General features: G+C 33.1%; 1 protein-coding gene across 1 annotated transcript; it reads left to right on the top strand.

Annotated features, from left to right (window-relative positions):
- The first annotated feature begins 2451 nt into the window (after nucleotides 1-2451).
- LOC117918192 lies at nucleotides 2452-8108 on the top strand. The gene is made up of 3 exons (XM_034834703.1): nucleotides 2452-3903; nucleotides 7866-7949; nucleotides 8061-8108. The coding sequence occupies exons 1-3, from the start codon at nucleotides 2452-2454 to the stop codon at nucleotides 8106-8108; spliced, it is 1584 nt and encodes a 527-aa protein (XP_034690594.1).
- Nucleotides 8109-24258: the final 16150 nt, after the last annotated feature.

The following is a 24258-nucleotide window of genomic DNA, read 5'->3' as shown; positions in this document are numbered from 1 at the left end:
GGTTTTCGGGGCCAAAATGGTGAACCAATAGAGGCACTAGCCAACCGGCTCAACTGGCTAGGGTACCGATTGACCGGTTCCCTTTGCCCAATCGAGGTTCGGTCGAGGAGTGCAAAAAACACTCTCTCTCTTCCAGTAGCCTTCCCTTTTTGGTCGAGGTAATTCCCTTTCCGGTTGACATTTGGTCGAGGTCCGGTCAAAGAAATGGTAACCTGTCAAAGCATTAAATGCTCAAACTACTAATGAACCGGTCGACCCCTAGCTCGATCGATTGAGGTTGCTTTTTGTTTTTCTTGCCTCCCGAGGTTAGAAACCTATAAATAGAGAGCTCCACTTCATTTATGAACAAGAGAACACCTGCATTTATTTGTCTACTCACTTGTTCTTGCCTTAAAGCTCTCATTTCTTTCTTGGTGCATTAAATCTTCACTTGCATATCCTTTAGTGCACCTTTGTGATTCATCCTAGCTTGGATTTGTATTTGAGCTATTATTGAGCTAAGTTGAGGGATTCATTCTTGTCAAATTGAGTGTTAAAACCTTTAAGTGAGTTGAATCTTGAAGAGATTGTGTAAGAGCCCATTGGAGCCGAAATCCAAGTGTAAAGGAAATTAGAAGTTTGGTTGAAGCTTCACGTTAGTGGAACCCTCAATCAGTTAGGAGGTTGAGGAGAGTGGATGTAGGCAAGAAAGTGCAGAACCACTATAAAATCTGAGTTTAATTTCTCTAACTCTATCTCTTCATATTTGCTTCTCTTGTGCTTGAATTTGTTGTGTTCAAAAAGAATTTTAAAAACCCAATTCAACCCCCCTCTTGGGTGTTTTTTTCATTTAAGATTAACCTTTATTTTCTCACTATTTTTCATGGTTTTAAAAACCGGACCGGACCGGCCGGTCCGACCGGTCCGACCGCCGGCCGGTCACCGGACCGGTCCGGTTCGGTCATTTGGATCGGATGGGGATCGAACCGGGGTCGAACCGGTCGAACCGGCGGTCCAACCGGTGAACCGGACGAACCGGCCGGTTCCAAGGGAACCGGACGGTTCAATTGATTTTTTTTTTTTTTTTTTAAAACAACATCAAAACGACGTCGTTTTGATGCTTCTGGCATCAAAATGACGCCGTTTTGGAGTCCTATTTAAGCAAAGGGGATCTCCATTCTCCAACGCTGCGCCGCTGCAAGGGATCTCCATTCTCCAGCTCCAGCCGTTCCTCCTTCGCCCGTCGTCGACGTCCCATCGGCGACACCAAGGGATCCCGCCGACGGCCTGTGACAGCAGCGACACTCACAAGGTCCCGCCGGCGGCCCACGACAGCAAGAGAAATCCCGCCGGCAGCCAAGGGTAGCTTTACCCCTCTCCTCCGCCCGCCGACGACACCTGCCTGCGTTGGAAAGGTCCCCCCCTCTCCCAGCTGGTAGCTCGTCCCGGCGACGCCGACATTGGAGTTTGCGACGCCGGTGTGTCCGTGTGTGTGTGGGGCAGTGTGCTGTGTTTTGGTGGGTCATGTACCTTTGCCGTGGAATTTTCTTTGGTGATCAATTTCTTTAGAAAATCATGGCACAGTTAGCAACTTAGCATAGTGAATATTTCATTATTTTGTGACGTTGGTATTAATTTAATCACCTTGGACATCATTGTTGAGGTGATTTTTGGTTTTGGGAGAAAGGATGATAGATAAATGGGCTCCATGAGTAGCTGAAAGAAAGGGAAAATGCTTCACTCGGAAGAATGCAGATGAGATGCCACTACTTAATTGTTTGTATTAAGATCATAAAATTTAAAGAGATCACTAACCCGTTTAGAAGAATTTTCCAGAACCTTGATGCTTTGTTTGTATGTTCTGGCTTTCCTTCACTTGTTTGTTTGTATGCAATGTTTAATTAATTGGCTATGGTTTAATTAATTGCCTATTCATGAGGAATTCTTATGTAACTTAAAGCAAATTGATTTAGTTTATAATATGATGGAATGCATAGGATGCTCTAATAATTCTTATTTTAAAAATGACCTTACCTTTGATGAAGAAGTGGTAAAATAATGATATAATGATATCATATATTAATTATATACGAGTAATTATGAAGATTGATCCCTTTTGGACCACATGTATGTTGACGCATGCCATAGAGAAAATGTGAAAGCATGCATTGAAAAAGAAGCATAATTTACAAGATATTTGTGGAAAAATTCTCCAAACATGCTTGTTTAGATATTTGTGGAGTTTGCCCATCAATATATCTATACAAAATTACTTTAAAATTTAGATAAATTTATAATTGGATCAAAACATGCTTGTTATAATGACGGTTGTTCCTTTAGATAAATTTACCAATTGATATATGATTGTTATAAATTGTTGATGACTTGATTATAAATCATTAAATGGTTGATGACTTCCATTCTCTATGTTAATGTGAGATTTTTGTTTCTAATTTGATAGAGAAATACAAAATGGAATCAAACTTGACTCCATCCTCTGGTCAAGATTCAACTGCCAATTCTCAATCAACTAGAAGTAAGATCGATCCTGCATGGGAGCATGTTTCTGAAGAAAGATATGCAAATGGAAGGAAAGCTCTTATTTGTTTGTATTGTAAAAAGATTACAAAAGGTGGGGGTATTCATAGAATGAAACAACATCTTGCTGGAGTGAAAGGAGATATTGGTCCATGTAAATCGGTTCCTCCTGATGTAAAATTTCGAATGGAAAATTCTTTGCAAGAGTTTGTGAATTCTAAGAAAGCAGCCCAAGAAGCATATGAATGTAGAAATCCTTATGGTCCTAATGTGTCACAATTTGAAGGGGATGGGGCAGAAGGTGAAGAAGAGGTTCAGCAAATGCAAAGTCCTATGGCAGCTAATAGTGGAAAAAGGAAAAAATCAACAGTGGATAAGTATTTTGCACCAAGAAATACTCAAGGAGCTCAACCTTCCATGAGGAGTGCACTAGCTGGGAAAGAAGCTATTTGGAGAGCGGATATGGCGGTTGGGAGATTCTTTTATGATGCATGCATTCCTACTAATGCAGTGAATTCCTTCTACTTCAAGCCAATGTTGGATGCTATATCTGCAATTGGTCCTGGATATAAGGGTCCAAATTACCATCAACTACGGGTTAATCTTTTAAAGGATGCCAAGAAGGAAGTTCAGTTACTTGTGGACTCTTATCGTGCAATTTGGGCAAAAGTTGGGTGTACAATAATGGGTGATGGTTGGACAGATAATAGACAAAGAACACTCATCAACTTCCTTGTGTATTGTCCTGAAGGAATATCATTTGTGAAATCCGTTGATGCTTCAGACATTGTCAAGGATGCAACTAATTTGTTTCAGTTATTTGATGAGGTGATTGAATGGGTTGGTCCACTCAATGTAGTTCATATAGTCACTGATAATGCAGCAAATTATGTGGCCGCGGGGAGATTGATTTCTCAGAAGCATAAACACATTAATTGGTCACCTTGTGCAGCTCATTGTCTTAATTTGATCTTTAAGGATATTGGTAAGATGGACCATGTTGCTGAACTTGTAAGACGTGCATCAAAGGTGACAATTTTTGTGTATAATCATGTTGCTTTGTTAAGTTGGTTGAGAAAAAGGGAAGGATGGACAGAGATTCTGCGACCTGGTGCAACTCGCTTTGCTACTACTTTCATTGCACTCAAGAGTCTTCATGATCATAAACATGACTTGCAAGCTTTGGTGACTAGTAAGTTCTTTGTGGACTCTAGATATTCAAAGGATTATAAAAGCCAAGTTGCAGTTTCCATCATCTTAGATAATAGATTTTGGAATGATTGTTTGATTGTTGTGAATCTTATGTCTCCACTAATGCGCTTATTGCGTATTGTTGATTGTGATGAGAGGCCTTCGATGGGATATGTGTATGAAGGCATGTATAGGGTTCGTTTGGGCATCAAGAAATTGTTTAACTACAACAAAAGACTATACAAGCCTTATACGGAGATCATAAAGCAACGTTGGGATCAACAACTGAGGAAAAGCATTCATTCAGTAGCTTATTGGTTGAATCCATGTTTCCAATATGATCAGGAAAACTTTTGTAATAAGCCAAATGTTATTGGAGGTGTCATGGATGTTATTGATCAAAAAGTTCTGAAAGGCAAGCTTGAAACAATGAATGAAATGAAGTTATTTCGTGATCGATTGGGAAGTTTTGGAAGAGAACTTGCTTATTCTTCACGTGAAGTACTTCAACCTGGTAAAATATTATTATCATTTATTAGTATGTTTATTCTTCTTTATTAGTTACCTACTTACTATTTAATATTTTAAACTTGCTAATGTGTTTTATTTTTTTCTTATTTTTAATGTGAAATGGTAATTAGATGAATGGTGGAGGCTACATGGATACAGTGCACCACATTTGCAAAAGTTAGCCATTCAAATATTGAGCCAAACCGCATCATCTTCTGGATGTGAGAGGAATTGGAGTGTCTTTGAACGTATACATACCAAAAGAAGGAATAGATTGGAACATCAAAGGCTTAATGATCTTGTATACGTTCATTATAATTTGCGCCTAAAAAATCGGTATAAATGATTTCTTAGTTGTTTTGAATTTAAATTCTTCTATTCACAATTATGAATAATTATATGTTTTTTTTTTTAGGTTCTATAACAAGAAAAGAATCTATGATCCAATTGACTATGCATGCATTGATGAGACCGATTTTTGGGTAGTTGATGATGATCAACCAGCAGAGTTAGATGCTGAAGAATTGGAAAATCTTCTATATGAAGAAGGGTCAATTCCAATAAATGAAGTGGAAGGTTCAAGTTCTCACATTGGTTAGTAAAATATTTAAACTTATAAAAGTTCAATAATTATATTTTTTCTTTAAAAATGATTTATTGTTGATATATATTCAATATTTTTGTAGATGATGATGATGGTGGTGACGTGGCTGTAGAAGGGCTTGATGTGGAGAACTTTGGTTTTCCAAATGCTCATCTTCAATCTCCATATTCCAATTTCCAAAATGAATGACATGAATTTTATATTTATTAGTATGCAAAAAACTTCATGAATATTCAAACATTGACATGTTATATTTTTATTTTGAGTAATTATTTAAGTGTTGTGGACCTATGGTTGACATTTGTATTATTTATTATGGACAATGTGTTAAGTTAACAACTCTTTGATAATTTGGTTATTATAGGATAGTAATGGTTTGATTATTTGATAAATATTGAGTTTATTGACATTGTGAATGTATAACATCTTATATTGTGTTATAGATATCATATATGATAATTGATAACTTCTATAGGTAAAAAAATTTGTGATAAAACTCAACAAACAAAGTAGATGCTGTCAAAATTTACATAGAATTTATTAATTTTTTAATTTTTTATAAATATATAAAATAATAAAATATATATTTATGACGTCACCGGTTCGATAGCGGTTCGATAGCGGTTCGACCGCCGGTCCGACCGGTGAACCGTGAACCGGTAACTTTTCCGGTTCAATGACCGGTCCGGTTCTGAAAACATTGCTATTTTTTACCAAAGTTAAATTAAATTCAACTTAAGTTATTAAGTTTTACCAAACCCGCTTTAATGTTATAACTTAAAGGTAAAAATAATTTTAATCATTAAATAAAAAATAATTAACTTATTTTAGATAATTGATTTCTTTTTGCCCATACACACATCTAATGAGAATATCTTGTATGTCAATGTCTCCATGTCTATGATTCATATAATTTTATAACTAAATATATTATTGTTATTTTACTATTCTGTAAGACATTTAATATGAACATTTATCAAATAAATTTATTATTTAATATTAATAAAAGTAAATATTAATTTAAATTAAAAAAATGTAAATATAAGTCGAAATTAATAAGAATAATGTGTCAATTTGATGATTTAGTACAAATGTTATGTTAATTTTATTGAATAACCTTAATACTTAAAAGTATAAATTAAATAATAAATTTTAAGTTCACAATTTAAAAATAATTTAAATTCAATTCAACTTAAGTTATAAATAAAACATATTAAATTTTATCAAATATTTTGTAAATCATATAATATTTGAACAATTTTATGCATATGAGAATAGGATTGCAAGTTGAGTCGGTCCAATTTGTGCCCAATGTAGGGTTCGAGTTGAAGGATAAACTTTGAATAAGTTAAGGTTCCACTTGGGTTGGAAAAATATCATTTAAAAAAATTATGGTTGGTGTTTCAGAATTCTTTTCCTTTTCCTCCAAGTTTCCATATCCATATTGACAGCAAATCGGAAATATGAATTTCGGGCAATCAGTATAGACATTCATCGAGAATAAGAAGTTGCCTTCAGAACAAATTCACGGATTCACCGGCGTCTGAGATCTGATCACAGTTATTGAAGATTCATGATTCGAGCAATCTACCAAAACCCGAACCCGCACATAATTATTAATTATAAATTGAAACAATTGGAAAGTTATATATATCTTGCCATAAAAATTTCTTAAAATTGCAGACACACCTGAGTTCCCAGGGGATCGGAATTTGATAATATATCGAGTTTTCATCTAGTAAGAAGAGTAAGGGGTAGATTGACCCATATGCATGGAGATGGAATGTTTGCATGGTCACAAGCCAAGAGACAATTAACAGTACCTGTAATTCCAAATGATGGTCTTTTCTCTAGAAATAGGCACATAAACACATACCATATATATGTCTCATATGCCACCTCAATGTTTGTTTCCCTTGGCTGATCAAAACTCACTTGATTAAAATAAAATAAAAATAATCAAAGAAGAAATTAAAACCCATCTAACTTAGACTTAAACAAAGTCAGGAGTGACCAAATTTTAAGTTGAAATGGAAGTCAGGAAGATGAATTATCACAGAAGTCAAATTTCAAACCATAGTTTTGTGCGATAACAGCGGCCACCTATGACTCCATGTATCTTTACTTGAGCTATGTTGGGAAACTTTAGAATTGGGGTTGAATCCATTTTTAAGTCTTCTATGCATTCGACCCTCACTCTCCGTTTTCTTCCTCTCTTTTTTGGATCACATGCTGAGAATGAAATTACCTTTGAAACCTTCCGTTGATATTTGGAAGTCAAATAAATAAGAGAGCATAGTCAATGAAGGAAAAAAAAATATTTTTAGACGTTCAAAAGATCAATGATCATCAGAAAAGAAACAAGCAAAAATTTGTTCATCATTCAATTAATTTTCTTCTTTTTATTTTTGTATCATGAAGCATACAAACTTCAAATGGTTACAGAACAAATCAAGAGCCAAAGTAATACACAGAAACCCGAACTCGTCCATGTTATTCATTGAACACAAACTTCATCGAAAGATGAAAAATAAAATACAGATACTAAAGCCAAAATGACCTGCAAATCAGTTTATTCAGATGACAAACACGACACTAAACTATGAATACTTGGAGCTGATGGCCTGTAAAAATGTCACTTGTGCATGGTAGCCTTGACAGCCGGAGCGGTGGCATGTGCTCTTGCAGGAGATGCTGGCGGGTGTTTGCAAGGAGGGCCTCCAACGGGGGTTTTCCCACATGGATTTGGGCCAGAAGGAGAGACAGGACCCCTTTGCTGAACCCTAGCAGCATTGTGTGGCTGGACACTCAGAAGAAAAACAAGTGCTATGACAGTAAAAACAACGTTGAGAAACCTCATGATAGTCTTGGTGGTGAGGCAAACAGGCTAGGAGATGAAATACAAATAAATTGGATATGTGGATGATATACAAATGAAGAGGAGATCGTGTTAATTGTTATTTATATGCATGCATATCCAATGGTATCACTTTGATTTTTCATTGCTTGATTTGTTTGAAGGGTTTGGATTCTTGACTATTAGGTTTTACCACGAGATGACTGGAAATTGAACGGTCATAAAGGAGAAACTGTCCTTGAATTACGTGAATTGAGGCACGATAGGAACGTATTTACTTGAATTGAGGCTTGAGTGGGGTTTGGTCACAGAGTTCTGGATGTTAAGCTGCTTTTTCTCGTAACATGCACTGCTAATTAAAAATTGATCAACTCTTTGCAGATGATTCCACCAACATGCACCGACCTTTCCATTATCGTCAAGACCTAAGACACAGTGCGTGTCCTTGAATGGGTCATCATCCGGGGTGTGTACGCATATACATACCATTTCCACACCACCACAAAGCTTGTTTATGATCATGTTTTCTTCAGTTCAAATCTCTTGAGAAAATGCAAGAAAACTGCATCTAAAACTTTTCTCCCTTTTTCCCCGAAGGCACATGATAAAAGTGTTAAAAGGTTGGTTAAGTTATGGGTTCTCAATATATTTATATACCTATGGTTCAAAGTTATGGTATCGGTTATTAATTTAGGAGGTCTTGAGGCACGTCGGTCTCGGTATCTTTGATCAGTATCGGACGATAGACAAAATATATATAATTAAATATATATTTTTTTATAAAGTTTTAAGTTTAATTATATTTAATATTATTTAAATAGACATAAAAATATGCACGCAACAACTTTTCAGCCGTTGTTGCTTGCTGCTTGCAGGCTCGAAAATCTCTCTTTCGCCTCTCCTCCCTGTGTCCATTATGATTGATTCGCTTCTTCCTTTTTTAATATTAAAAGTTCTTTTATTTCATATCTTCATATTAAATTTAATTAATTATAAAAATTTTCAATTGTTAATATTAATACAAGAAATTATTAATTTTTTAGTAATATGTTATTTAATAAAATTTAATTTATACATCTTATTTAATTGTATTAAAAAAGTTAGTAATTTATTTAAAATATAATTAAATTAAATTGTTATAATTTATGTTTACATTTCAATTTATTTCATTATATTCATTACCCATTTTATAAATACCCTAACACCCATGGGTAAACCCATTACCTCATTACCCAAGATCCACTTCTTCATCTTCTCCGTCCTCTTCTTCTCTTTCAAACCCATTTTTTTTCTTTCTTTGCAGCAAGATGAATGGGAATAAAACCATCCATCCCATTCTCTTCTTCTCTTTCAAACCTTTTTTTTTTTCAACTAGGTGAATGAAAATAAAACCATCCTTCCCGTCCTCTTCTTCTTAGTCAAACCTATTTTTTTTCTTTCTCTGCAATTAGGTGAATGAGAATAAAACCATATGCGATTGATTCTCCTCAAGGCTCAACTTCTAGGCTGCTTCTCATTTTGAATCAATCTAGACCATCTCTGAGTCAAACTCAATACTGGTTTTGTAGTAGGCTTGCCCAAGGCAGAAATGACTTGGATGAGTCATACCTGTTTCGGTCGATAGGTCAGACCTTGTATATACCTTAATTGAGGCTAAAGTTCTTAACACGTAAAACTAGGTCTACTAACATGCATGTTAAATTATCAATAAAGTTCAAAAATATTAAATTGTTAATTTATGCACCAATGATGAATATCAAGATACATCATCTATACTCAAAGTAATAAAAGATCAATTTACACAATAATTTTTTATGTGGAAAACTTCCACATTAATTATGGAGATAAAAATCCATAGGCCTTAAGACCTCTAATCTACAATTCACACATGCGATGTAGTACCTCCAATGCTTCAATAGATTTTTCTTAGCTTCTGAGGGGATACAAATCCGTTTAACAACCTAAAATTCAATCTTATAAATTATTTTTTGAGAAATTGGGAATAATAGGGCAAGTTGGTTGATTCTCAAAGTGTCCAACCCAAAAACATATTTAGGTAGGTTATATATAAACCTAAGACTCTAGAGAGTTAGAAATGAAATTTTCTTAAAAGGTAAAATATCAACTTTTCAAAAGTTAATTAAGAAAATATTTTTATAAAAAATAAAAAATAAAATAATCAACTTTTTAAAAAATTAATTAAGAAAGTAATTTTCTTCAAAAATAAAATATCAAATTTCCAAAAATTCATTAAGAATAGAATTTTCTTAAAAAAATATTAGATTTCTAAAAATTAATTAAAAATAAAATCTCAAAGTTGCCAAAAATTAATGAAGACCTTTTAGCTCAATTTTAAAACTTCCAAAAAACTAACTTGCCTTTGACAAACTTTTTCAAATTTACTTATGACAACCCGGTTGAACGCATTTTTCAATAAAGAGTAAGTTATTACCCAATAAGATTTCTAAGCTAGAATAAAAAGGAACAAAAATGTTAGTACATAAAAATGACCTAACACTGTTAGAAACAAAGAGAATTAACTTAATCTCATAGATAGTTAATTGGTTTTTAGAAGAGATAGTTAATTGGTGTTTAATTCTAACAAGTGGTATTGGAGCTATGTCTAAAGGTTCAAGTTGCAAAAGCCTCATGTTCGAGGAGGAATTATTAGGTATGCAACAATGTTGCTCCACAAAAATAAATGACCTTGGGATGAGTGTTTAATACTGGAGATGGTTACACACCTCTATAAGCCTCAAAATAAGTAGAGTCAATTGGTTTTTTGTTGAGATAACTCTACGATTCTAACAAGATTTTATAATTTCATAGATTTTTTTACAGAAAAAAATTTATAAATGGCATAACCATTTCAAGAAACTCACTGAAGTGGACACATGAAACTGAAGTCCATCACTTTACATTGGCTTTGCATTCCTCAAGGGGGTGCAATCTGTGTAATCGGTGAACTCTCTGGGCAAAATCTGTGCAGAAGCCAACACCATAACAAAGGGGGTTTGACCACAGTTCTGGATGTTTTAAGCTGGCTTTTCTCGTAACATATACTCCTAATTAGGAATTGATCAACTCTTTACAGATGATTCGACTCACATGCACCATCCTTTCCTTTATCATCAAGACCTGAGACACCATCCTTTCCTTTCAAACTGGGGCATCATCTGGGGGTGTATACGCATATACATACCATTTCCACACCACCACAAATCTTGTTTATAATCTTGTTTTCTTCTGTTCAAATCTCTTGAGAAAATGCAAGAAAAATGCATATAAATCTTTTCTCCCTTTTCCCCCCGAAGTCACACGATACAAGAAAAATGTATATATATGATATATGTTGCCCCCATTCAAGCCTCATTGTGGATGAAAATCTTTGCAACGTCATTATTGATTTGGAAATCAAGTCATAGAAAAAACTCTTCCCTAAGAAAAATATGATGTTTCATGGATTTTTTTTTAATTATAATTTTTTAATTACATTATTAAGATAAATAAATTCTGTTCTTTTTTCGAAGAAAATGGTGTACATTAGCTCACGCAAGATCAGTTAAAGTGCGTTTAGTAGTGATTATATAAAACGTTTTTAGCCTAAAATTTTTAGGAAAAACACTTTCATAAAAAAAATATTTTAAGTAAAAATATTGCCAAACACACTTTAATTTATAGGTATTTGACATCACTTTTAAAGATGTCAAACTTTTTTGAAGTTTGATTTTCAAAATTTGAAATAGATTGTCAAAATGACTTATGAAATCCCAAATTATTCTTAAACCATGCATTCTACCCTTTATTAATGCAAAAGATAACCAAAGAGCTACTTTAATCCTATTTACAATTAATGTGAAAACAAAATCAATAAATATGAAAGTAATATTGAAAATATATTTCAAATTTTGAATTAAATATTTAATTATTATAAAAAACAAGTTTATTGTTTAAAGTTTTTAAGGAATGAAAAAGGGGAAATTATTCCTAGATTCTCTAAAGATACCCTATGATATGTTGTATTTCTTTCCCAAAACTCTACCTAATTTTTGTGATCCTATCTTGTAAATCTGCCCTAAAAATTGTTGTAAATGATATGTTTATATGCAAAATGGAAAATTTAGGACAAATTAAATTTTAAAGATGTTTTTTCTTCATTTCTCTTTGTCCGTGATCGACAAAGAAGATGGATGATTGAGATAGTATTTGATAAATTAATTTAATTACTTTATATAATTTCGTGACTCAAGTCATTATTATATTAAGATATTATTTGGTTCGACTTTTAAGAAGTTAAAAAATTTTCTTTAAAATTAATAAAAACTTTTATGTATGTTTTACTAATTTTGTTTAAAAAACTTATGATTTAAAAAAAGAGAGTTAGTATGAAAATAAAAAAATGTTACTTTTTTTATAGAAATAATATTTTCAATTTCATATTTAGCGAAACTTTTATAATGCTAATACTTAAAAATTATGATTTTGGTTTCTATTTCAGCTTTTAATGAAAGCCAAACATAGTAAGTTATCCCAAACAAGGCTTAAGTATATCTAATAAAATAACTTAATGTTATAACTTAAATTTAAAAATAATTTTAATCATTAAGTCAAAATAATTAACTTATTTTAAATCATTAATTTCTTTTTGTCATATTTACACACATCTAATGAGAATATCTTTTATGTTAATGACTCCGAGTCTATGATTCATATATTTTTTTTTAACTAAATATATTATAGTTGTTTTATGAGTCTATAAGACATTTAATATGAATGTTTAGAAAATGAATTTATTATTTAATATTAGTGAAAGTAAATATTAATTTAAATTAACAAAGATAAATATCAGTTGAAATTAGTAAGAATAATATGTCAATTTGATGATTTAGTAAAATATTAACTTTATTGAATAACCTCAATACTTAAAATATAAATTAAATAATAAATTTTAAGTTCATAATTTAAAAATAATTTAACTTAAAATAGTCATAAGTAAAACATATTAAGTTTTATCAAACATTTTGTAAATAAAATAATATTTGGACAATTTTATGCATGTGAATAAGATTGCAACTTAAGTCAGTCCAATCTGTGCCCAACGTAGGGTTGAGTTTATGGACAAACTTTGAATAAGTTAAGATTTGACCTGGGTGGGAAAAATATCAATTAAAAAATATTAGGGTACGTGTGGGTTCAAGATTCAAGCAATTTGCCAAAACCCGAACCTGCGCATAATTAAAGAATGGCTTCGTCTGGTCGCCAAAAGAAGGCATCGAATTAGGGTTCAAAGTTTGAGCTCCTATGGAATTCAAGGCCTTCAGTCTACCAGTTTCCATTCTCACAAGCCAAAAAACCAGAGCAAATGATCCATTCCGCATGCTCTTTCTCTCTCTCTCTCTCTCTCTCTCTCTGTGCTTTTTCTTAACTTGCAACACCGTTTAATTTGGATGGTCACAAGCCAAGAGACAATTAACAGTACCTCAATGTTTGTTTCCTTGATTAAAAAAAAAAAGATAATCAAAGAAGAAATTAAAATTCATCTAATATTAGTCATTGACAAAGACGGTAGAGACCAAATTTTAAGTTCAAAAGGAAGTCAGGAAGATGAATTATTACAGAAGTTAAAAGTCAAATTTGAAACCAAATGTTGGGAAAGTTTTAGAATTGGGTCACTCTCCATTTTCTTCCTATCATTCTTGGATCACATGTTCACAATGAAATTACCTTTGAAACATTCCATTGATTTTTGGAAGTCAAATAAATAAGACAGCATAGTAACAGAAAACTGCTTCCAAAATAAAGCCCAACGATGCGTGTGTTATGTGGGATGAGTCAAACCCGACGAAAAGTTAAGCTTGAAGAAGAATATGATTGAATTAACTTGATCTTATTGATAGTTAATTGGTTTACAGTTAATTAAGTCCTTGATCATAATAAGTGATATTAATTAGAGCTACGTCATGGGTTAGAGTTGCAAGAGCCCCATGTTGGGAAAGAGATTGTTAGGTATGTAATATTGGGAGCCCATGTTGGGGGAGGGGTTGTTAGATATGCAATGCTACTCCTGAAAATAAAAAATAAAAAACTCAAAACTCGACCCTAGGATGAGATACCACTATAAGCTCTAACAAGATTTTGGTTTCATAGATTTTCTATAAAAGAATTTATAATTGAGTGGCATAAATTAACGTTTCAAGAAATTCATTGAAATGGGTTTACATTCCTCATGGTGGGGCAATCTGTGTAATTTGTGAACTCTTTGGTCCCATCTATGAAGAAGCCGAAGCCATGACAAAGGATTTTGATTTAAAAACCTACTATTCCTAGTGTCCAAAATGCTTGTCTTATCAGGGCAAATCCACCCTATGTTGTGATATATATATATTCTGCTTTCCAATAAAAGTAAATCACTGATTAATGGACTATTTAGTTTTAGACGTTCAAAAGATCAATGATCATCAGAAAAGAAACAAGCAAAAATTTGTTCATGATTCAACTTTCTTTTTATTTATATATCATGAAGTGTACAAACTTCACATTGTTACAACATACATCAAGAGCGAAATTAATACACAGAACGCATAGAACTCATCTACGTTATTCGTTTGACACAAACCTCATCAAAAAATGAAAAATAGAATACGGATACTAAAACCAAAATGACCAGCAAATCAGTTTATTCAGATGACAAACACGACAATAAACTACGTATACTTGGAGCTGATGGCTTGTAAAAATGTCACTTGTGCATGGTAGCCTTGACAGCCGGAGCGGTGGCATGTGCTCTTGCAGGAGATGCAGGTGGATGTTTGCAAGGAGGGCCTTCAACGGGGGTTTTCCCACATGGATTTGGGCCAGGAACCCTAGCAGCATTGTGTGGCTGGACACTCAGAAGAAAAACAAGTGCTATGACAGTAAAAACAACGTTGAGAAACCTCATGACAGTCTTGGTGGTGAGGCAAACAGGCTATTCGTTATTTGGATATGTAGATGATATGCGTATGAAGAGGAGATGGTGTTATTCGTTATTTATAAGCATGCATATCCAATGTAATCACTTGGATTTTTCATTGTTTGATTTGTTTGAAGGGTTTGGATTCTTGACTATTAGGTTTTGGCACGAGATGACTGGAAATTGAATGGTCATAAAGGAGAAACTACCCTTGAATTGCCTGAATGCATGTCAAAGTTTAATTTTTCATTTCATTCTTACATTCACACCAAGGGTGTACTTGAATTGGTGATGCTTGAAACTTTGGAGTTTGGTCATAGTTTTGGATGTTAAACTACTTTTTTCTCGCAACATATACTCCTTGTTACCATGGCGGAAGCTTTCATGTAAACATCGTTAATCAAGAACACAAAAATAAAATAATTAACACAAACGGTACACGAAGTTTTAATGTGGTTCGGCTAACCATGCTTACATCTACAGATGAGAGAAAATTATTTCACTATACAATAAAAAACATTATGGAGGACATAACCAGATACAATTATTGGGTTCCCGAAACATCCCATGTTTCTCTATTCTTCATATCTCTACCTTATCATGAGTCTTCTTGCTCCACTGGGTATCTCCCGTTCTTCCTCACATATCTATTCATCTCGTATAGTTTTTACCGCCCATCTCCATCTCATAATTTTTTCTCCTCATGACTTAGAATATTTATAAAGATATTTCCAACAACCTTCCTTATTCTATAAGGAAGTCTAATATTACAATAATATATTAACCTAAAAATATTCAATATAATATTTTTTTTTAAAAAGGAATCTATACTAATTAGAAATTTGGGATACTTTCTAACAATCTCCACCTTGGACCAAATTCCATGAAGTCAATCTTCAAACTCTCCATGACACAATTTTTTTTGTATTATATCACTACGAGAGAGCAATCGACTCTACCTTCATTGAAAATTCCTTTTGCCTTCATCTTGTGTGCTCTGTGATCTTTTATTCTTAAATAAATCTTCAACCCAATATCTGATACCAATTTGTTACAATAGTGGAAACTTTCATGCAAATATTGTTAATCAAGAACACAAAGATAAAACAATAACATATACGATACACGAGGTTTTAACGTAGTTCGCCAACCATGCCTATGTCCATGGATGAGAGAGAATCATTCCACTATACAATAGAAAACATTATTGATGACAGAACTAGAACATTACTTAGGACATAACTATATACAATTATTGGGTTTTCAAAACATCCCATGTTTTTCCACTCTTCGTATTCCTACCCTATCACGAGCCTTCTCGCTCCACCGGGTGACTCCCATTCTTCCTCACATTTTTATTCACCTCGTATAGTCTTTATAGACCCATCTTCATCTTATAACCTTTTCTCCTCATGACTTAGAATATTTATAGAGATATTTCCAAAAATCTTGCTTATTTTCTAAGGAAGTCTAATATTACAATAATATATCAACCTAAAAATATTCTATATAATATTCTTTACAAAAAAGGAATCTATGCTAATTAGAAATTTGGGACACTTCCTAACACTCCTAATAAGAATTGATCAATTTTATGGACATGATTCCACTTAGATGCACTAACCTTAATTTCCATCATCAAGACCTAAGACACAATGCTTGCCCTTTCAAAATGGGGGATCATCTGGGGGTGTATCCGCATATACATACGATTTGCACACCACCACAAAGCTTGTTTATGATTTTGTTTTCTTTTGTTCAAATCTCTTGAGAAAATGCAAGAAAAATGCATATAAAACTTTTCTCCCTTTTTCCCAAAAGGCACATGATACAAGAGATAATTAGATTGGTTGGATGATAGGTTTTGATCAATATATGTATATACATTGACCAAGGGTGAAACTCATAACACATCAAACTAGGTCAACTAACATGCATGCTAAATTATCAATAAAGTTCAAAATATTAAGTTGTAATAAATTTATGCACCAATGATGAATATCAAGATGCGTGATCTATACTTGATTACTACTCAAAAAGTGCTATTTCATAGCTAGTAATTAACTCTTATAAACACTTTTGAGTAGTAGTTATCACCTTTTAACCCAATTAACATATTAAGGACCCTTGCAATCAATTCTAATCAAATTGTGTTAAGTTTTGGTGTTTTGATAGCTTTTTTATCACCAAAGCAATCATAGATTGAGGAGAGTTCTTTAGAATCCATGGCAAAGCAATGGAAAGCTCAGAAACATGAAGAACCAAAGCTTTGAAGTCCTTTGCCATAAGTAAAATCCGGAATGCAAGGAGTAAAAGATGTCCGGACAGGGCGTCCGGACACACCATCGGATGGCGGCGGAAGTCAATGATCCGAACAACATATCCGGATAGGATATGCTATCATCCGGGTGTGATGTTCACAAGTGCCATGTACTTCTCCCTAAGGGAGTCCGGATAGGGGAGTGCGCCACATGTCCTCTTTGGGAATCCGGATGGAGTTGATCCGAATAGCCTTGCGCGCTCTGTGTCATCCGGGAGAGGGGTCCCTACACCTTGCACACGCAGACGATTCCCCTTGCGACATAACTCCTTCCACTCGGGGGAATCCGGATGGAGTTGATCCGGATAGCCTGGCAGCGCGGGATATCTCACAGCCGGATGGGAGAGAAGGACGTTTCAACTTCCCCGGTCAGACATGTCCGGATCCTCTGATAGCGCTTACCCGGAGAGCATCCGCGGCCGACAATTTAGATTCCCCGGACAGCCATTCTTGCACAGTGCCGCGGTGTTCTCCTGAAGCTTCCTGATATTTTCGACCGACATCTTGAGATATTTTGCTTTAGATATTTGTTGTCTAAATCCCCAAAGTCTCCTTGTAACCCACCTATCATAGGATTCCTTAGTCTTTAAGTAAGAACAAAGGGTGAAATAAACCTCTTATATATAGTTTGTAATTTTCTTAAAGAAAGAGATAGATGGAATCGACGAACAGAGCACTTGCTCTGTTTTTCCTTCATATTTTTGTTTTCTCGTTCTTTTTATTTCTAGCCAACCAAACTCTGAGGATTTTTCCTCAGAGGATGAGTGGCTAGGCTCTTCGTTTCTTGGAGTGAAGAAAGCCGGGTAAGTTTCTTCATGCATAAATTGGAAGTTTTATTGTTTTAGTTTTTAATGAAGAGAAAGTGTGACCCGTTAATGGTTTTTATCTTTTTAGTTAACTTAAAACGCCTTTAAATCACCTAGGCCAACACTTGGTAAGGCAAGTGATCTCCATCCATTGAGATGCACTTGTTTATCTCTTGCAAGCCTTTGGGAGGTGGTTTGAAGGTAGGATTTTCTAGAATAGCCAACACTTGGTAAGCCTTTGGACTCCAAGGAGACATCCATTAGTTATCTCTTGCGAGCTTGTGAAGGGAAATCCAAGGTTAAAGATCACCTTGAATGGCAAATGCTAGGTGAGAGGCACGAGCCATTGCAAGGTGCATCAGTGAGAGGGATTTAGTGTTTGAACCCATTAAGGGGAAGCATCTGTACCACACCGGTTAGAGAATTAACTATATGTTAATTCTCTAACGCGAGGAAAAGAAACAAGTGACCGGAACTCTCTTTTTTGTATGAGGAACCTGAACCTAGTGATCTAAACTCCAAGAGACACTTTTCTTTGTAAGTAAAACCAGTTACTATTTTTGGTTAGTTTAAAACCAAACCTTTTTCATTTAAACATCTTTATGTTTTCTTTTAAAGCTAACCTTGAAATGAAAAGGCACCAATTCAGCTTTGAATTAATATCAATTGTGGAGTGAAAACCCATCCCAGTGAACGACCCTAGAGCCACTATGCTATGCTAGCTAAGGCTATCCTAGTACATGGTGTAATAGGTTATAAATTTTGTTGATTGCTCCCGTTTGAGGACTGAAATCAAGACACCAGCTGGACACGAATCAGCTGAGACACTAATTGGGAACGAATCAATACTCAATTCCTAAACTCACTATTTTCAACATACACATGAATTTAAATTATTTTATTTTATTTTATTTTTTAAAAAAAAAGAGAAGAAAAAGCATTCTAGCTAAAAGCTAATCATACAACACAAACAATGCAATAAGTGAGCATTAATTTGGCTCACATTGTCGTGTTATACACACACAAATACCCATGTTACAAGATGATAAGTTTGATATTACTATTCAAGTATTCCAAGTTTGATATAGCAAACGCCAGGTAGATTTTGTTTGACTTGGATCAACAGTACACATGGTTTACAAAAATTTCCTATGCTCCTTGGGCTTTCTACTCATTTCTTGACTTTTCTTTGAGGACAAATCATAGTAACTAGCCTTTTTAATCTAAACCTCTAAAAATGAGTATGATTGATATAGATTAACATGTCTATTCCACTAGCATTGGCAAATATATAGTTTATGAACATTTGGAGATGTTAAAATGTATAGTATCTGTTGTGCCAGTGGAAGCTTCATGCAAACAATGTTAGTTCAAGAACATAAAAATAAAACAATTCTCACAAAGTTACATGAGGTTTTAACAGGATTTGAATAATCATGAATCGATCCTTAGCCCCTTGACATTAAAACTATCACATCCTTACAAGGTTGAAAGATTTGGGTTAGTATGGGCCTCTCAACAGCCCAATTGCTTCGATTTCTTCTTCCCATATATCCATAAAATATAGAAAAAAATATATATGCAAAGACAACAAAATTTGTTCAACCCAAAAGAAAAAAAGAAGAAAAGACCTGCATGCTTTAAAATTTGATTCACAAATTTGAAAAGTTCAATTACAGGGCAAATCCATTCTATGATAATATACTCTACTTTCTAATAAAAGTAAATCACTAATTAATAGACTGTTGAGTTTCAACCGTGCAAAAGATCATAAAGCAAAAATTTGTTTATGATTCAACTTTCTTCTTTTTATTTATCTATCATGAAGTGTACAAACTTCACATTGTTACAACACACATCAAGAGCGAAATTAATACACAGAACGCATAGAACTCGTCTACATTATTCGTTGAACAAAAAATTTATCAAAAGAAGAAAAATAAAATACAGATACTAAAGCCAAAATGACCTGAAAATCAGTTTATTCAGATGACAAACACGACAATAAACTACGTATACTTGGAGCTGATGGCTTGTAAAAATGTCACTTGTGCATGGTAGCCTTGACAGCCGGAGCGGTGGCATGTGCTCTTGCAGGAGATGCAGGTGGATGTTTGCAAGGAGGGCCTTCAACGGGGGTTTTCCCACATGGATTTGGGCCAGGAGGAGGGACAGGACCTCTTTGCTGAACCCTAGCAGCATTGTGTGGCTGGAAACTCAGAAGAAAAACAAGTGCTATGACAGTAAAAACAACGTTGAGAAACCTCATGATAGTCTTGGTGGTGAGGCAAACAAGCTAGGAGATGAAATACAAATAAATTGGATATGTGGGTGATATACAAATGAAGAGGAGATCGTGTTAATTGTTATTTATATGCATGCATGTCCAATGGTATCACTTTGATTTTTCATTGTTTGATTTGTTTGAAGGGTTTGGATTCTTGACTACTAGGTTTTTCCACGAGATGACTGGAAATTGAACGGTCATAAAGGAGAATCTGTCCTTGAATTACCTGAATTGAGGCACGATAGGAACGTGTTTACTTGAATTGAGGCTTGAGTGGGGTTTGGTCACAGAGTTCTGGATGTTAAGCTGCTTTTTCTCGTAACATACACTGCTAATTAAAAATTGATCAACTCTTTGCAGATGATTCCACCCACATGCACCTTTCCATTATCGTCAAGACCTAAGACACAGTGCGTGTCCTTGAATGGGTCATCATCCGGCGTGTGTACGCATATACATACCATTTCCACACCACCACAAAGCTTGTTTATGATCATGTTTTCTTCTGTTCAAATCTCTTTAGAAAATGCAAGAAAACTGCATATAAAACTTTTCTCCCTTTTTCCCCAAAGGCACATGATAAAAGTGTTAATAGGTTGGTTAAGTTATGGGTTCTCAATATATTTATATAGGTTCAAAGTTATGGTATCGGTTATTAATTTAGGAGGTCTTGAGGCACGTCGGTCTCGGTATCTTTGATTGGTATCGGACGACAGGCAAAATATATATAATTAAATATACTTTTTTTTTTTTATAAAGTTTTAAGTTTAATTATATTTAATGTTATTTAAATAGACATAAAAATATGTTTATTATTTTTTAATATTAAAAGTTCTTTTATTTCATATCTTCATATTAAATTTAATTAATTATAAAAATGTTCAATTGTTAATATTGATACAAGTAATTATTAATTTTTTTAGTAATATGTTATTTAATAAAATTTAATTTATACATCGTATTTAATTGTATTAAAAAGTTAGTAATTTATTTAAAATATAATTAAATTAAATTGTTATAATTTATGTTTACATTTCAATTTATTTCATTATATTCATTACCCATGGTATAAATACCACTATATTCATTACCCATTTTATAAATACCCTAGCACCCATGGGTAAACCAATTACCTCATTACCTAAGATCCATTTCTTCATCTTCTCCGTCCTCTTCTTCTCTTTCATACCCATTTTTTTTTTCTTTCTTTGCAGCAAGATGAATGGGAATAAAACCATCCATCCCATCCTCTTCTTCTCTTTCAAACCTTTTTTTTTTTCAACTAGGTGAATGAAAATAAAACCATCCTTCCCGTCCTCTTCTTCTTAGTCAAACCTTTTTTTTTTTTCTTTCTTTGGAATTAGGTGAATGAGAATAAAACCATCTGCGATTGATTCTCCTCAAGGCTCAACTTCTAGGCTGCTTCTCATTTTGAATCAATCTAGACCATCTCTGAGTCAAACTCAATACTGGTTTCATAGTAGGCTTGCCCAAGGCAGAAATGACTTGGATGAGTCATACCTGTTTTGGTTGATAGGTCAGACCTTGTATATACCTTAATCGAGGCTGAAGTTCATAACATGTAAAACTAGGTCTACCAACATGCATGTTAAATTATCAAGAAAGTTCAAAAATATTAAATTGTTAATTTATGCACCAATGATGAATATCAAGATACATCATCTATACTCAGTAATTAAAGAACAATGTACACAATAATTTTTTATGTGGAAAACTCCCACATTAATTGTGGAGATAAAAATCCATAGGGCTTAAGACCTCTAATCTACAATTCACATATGTGATGTAGTACCTCCAATGCTTCAATAGATTTTTCTTAGCTTCTGAGGGGATAGAGATCCTTCTAACAACCTAAAATTCAATCCTATAAATTATTTCTTGAGAAATTGGGAATAATAGGGCAAGTTGGTTGATTCTCAAAGTGTCCAACCCAAAAGCATATTTAGGTAGGTTATATATAAACCTAAGACTCTAGAGAGTTAGAAATGAAAATATCTTAAAAGGTAAAATATCAACTTTTCAAAAGTTAATTAAGAAAAGATTTTTTTTAAATAAAAAATAAATAATCAACTTTTTAAAAATTAATTAAGAAAGTAATTTTCTTCAAAAATAAAATTATCAATTTTCCAAAAATTCATTAAGAATAAAATTTTCTTTAAAAAAAAAAAAATAGATTTCTAAAAATTAATTAAAAATAAAATCTCAAAGTTGCCAAAAATTAATGAACCTTTTAGCTCAATTTTAAAACTTCCAAAAAACTAACTTGCCTTTGACAAACTTTTTTAGATTTACTTATGACAACCTGGTTGAACGCATTTTTCAATAAAGAGTAAGTTATTACCCAAAAAGATTTCTAAGCTAGAATAAAAAGGAACAAAAATGTCAATACATAAAAATGACCTAACACTGTCAGAAACAAAAATGACGAAAAAGGAGAAAACATATATTTGTTAGGTATGCAACAATGCTTTTGATATTGGGATGAGTATGTAAGGTGGAAAATAATTAGACACTATTATAAGTCTCAAGATGAATATGAATGAATGACATCAAGTCACATAAAGAGAATTAACTTAATCTCATTGATAGTTAATTGGTTTTTAGAAGAGATGGTTAGGTGTTTAATTATGACAAGTGGTATTGGAGCTATGTCTAAAGGTTCAAGTTGCAAAAGCCTCATGTTGGAGAAGGAATTATTAGGTATGCAACAATGTTGCTGCACAAAAATAAATGACCTTGGGATGAGTGTTTAATACTGGAAATGGTTACACACCTCTGTAAGCCTCAAAATAAGTAGAGTCAATTGGTTTTTTGTTGAGATAACTCTACGATCCTAACAAGATTTTATAATTTCATAGATTTTTTTACAGAAAAATATTTATAAATGGCATAACCATTTCAAGAAACTCACTGAAGTGGACACATGAAACTGAAGTCCATCACTTTACATTGGCTTTGCATTCCTCAAGGGGGTGCAATCTGTGTAATCGGTGAACTCTCTGGGCAAAATCTGTGCAGAAGCCAACACCATAACAAAGGGATATTACAAACTATCATCCTTACCACCATCGAAAGATTTGGGTTAGTTTGGGCCTCTCAAGAGCCCAATTACTTCTATGTCTTCTCCCACTAGATCCATAAATATAGATTAAAAAATAGGATAAATATAAACGCAAAGACAAATAACAAGTTTGTTCAACCCAAAAGAAAAAAAAAGGACATGCATGCTATAAAATTTGATTGAAAAACCTAATACTTGTCGTCTTCAAAATGTCTTATCAATGAGATGGTTAGGATTTTGATTGAAAAACAGGGAATCTCCCACTATTCTTATCAAAAATAGGATAAATATATACGCAAAGACAAATAACAAGTTTGTTCAATCAAAAACCTAATATTTGATTGAAAAACCTAATACTTGTCGTCTTCTATGTCTTCTCCCACTATTCTTATCAGTTGGGTGGCCCGGATTTTTTGAAAAGTTCAATTACAGGGCAATCCATTCTATGTTGATCTATTTTACTTTTCCAATAAAGTAAATCACTGATTAATAGACTACTGAGTTTTAGCCCTGCAAAAGATCAATGATCATCACAACAACAAGAAGCAAAAATTTGTTCATGATTCAACTTTCTTTTTTTATTTTTATTTTTTTATATCATCATGAAGTGTACAAACTTCACATGGTTACACGTTACAACACAAATCAAGAGCACAAGTCCCTTTTTCTCCAAAGGTACGTGATAAAAGTGTTAATTGGGTTGATCAAGTGATGGGTTCTCAATATATGTATATACCTATCTTTTAAAGTCATGGTCTTGGTCATTAACTTAGGAGGTCTTGAGGCACTTTGATCGGTATCAGATGATGACAGGAAAAATGTATATAATTAAATATAATTTTTATAAAGTTTCAAGTTTAATTATATTTAATATTATTTAAATAAACATAAAAATATGTTTATTATTTTTTAATATTAAAAGTTCTTTAATTTAATATCTTCATATTAAATTTAATTAATCATAAAATTTTTCAATTGTTAATATTGATAGAAGTAATTATTATTTTTTTAGTAATATGTTATCTAATAAAATTTATTTATACATCTTATTTAATTGTATTAAAAAAAAGTTAGTAATTTATTTAAAATATAATTAAATTAAATTTTTATAATTTATATTTACATTTCTATT

The sequence above is a fragment of the Vitis riparia genome, chromosome 7, assembly GCF_004353265.1.
Source record: "Vitis riparia cultivar Riparia Gloire de Montpellier isolate 1030 chromosome 7, EGFV_Vit.rip_1.0, whole genome shotgun sequence".
In the NCBI taxonomy this organism is placed as follows: Eukaryota; Viridiplantae; Streptophyta; class Magnoliopsida; order Vitales; family Vitaceae; genus Vitis; species Vitis riparia.
Note: the sequence above shows the minus strand (reverse complement) of the source record. Positions and strands in the feature narration are given on the sequence as shown.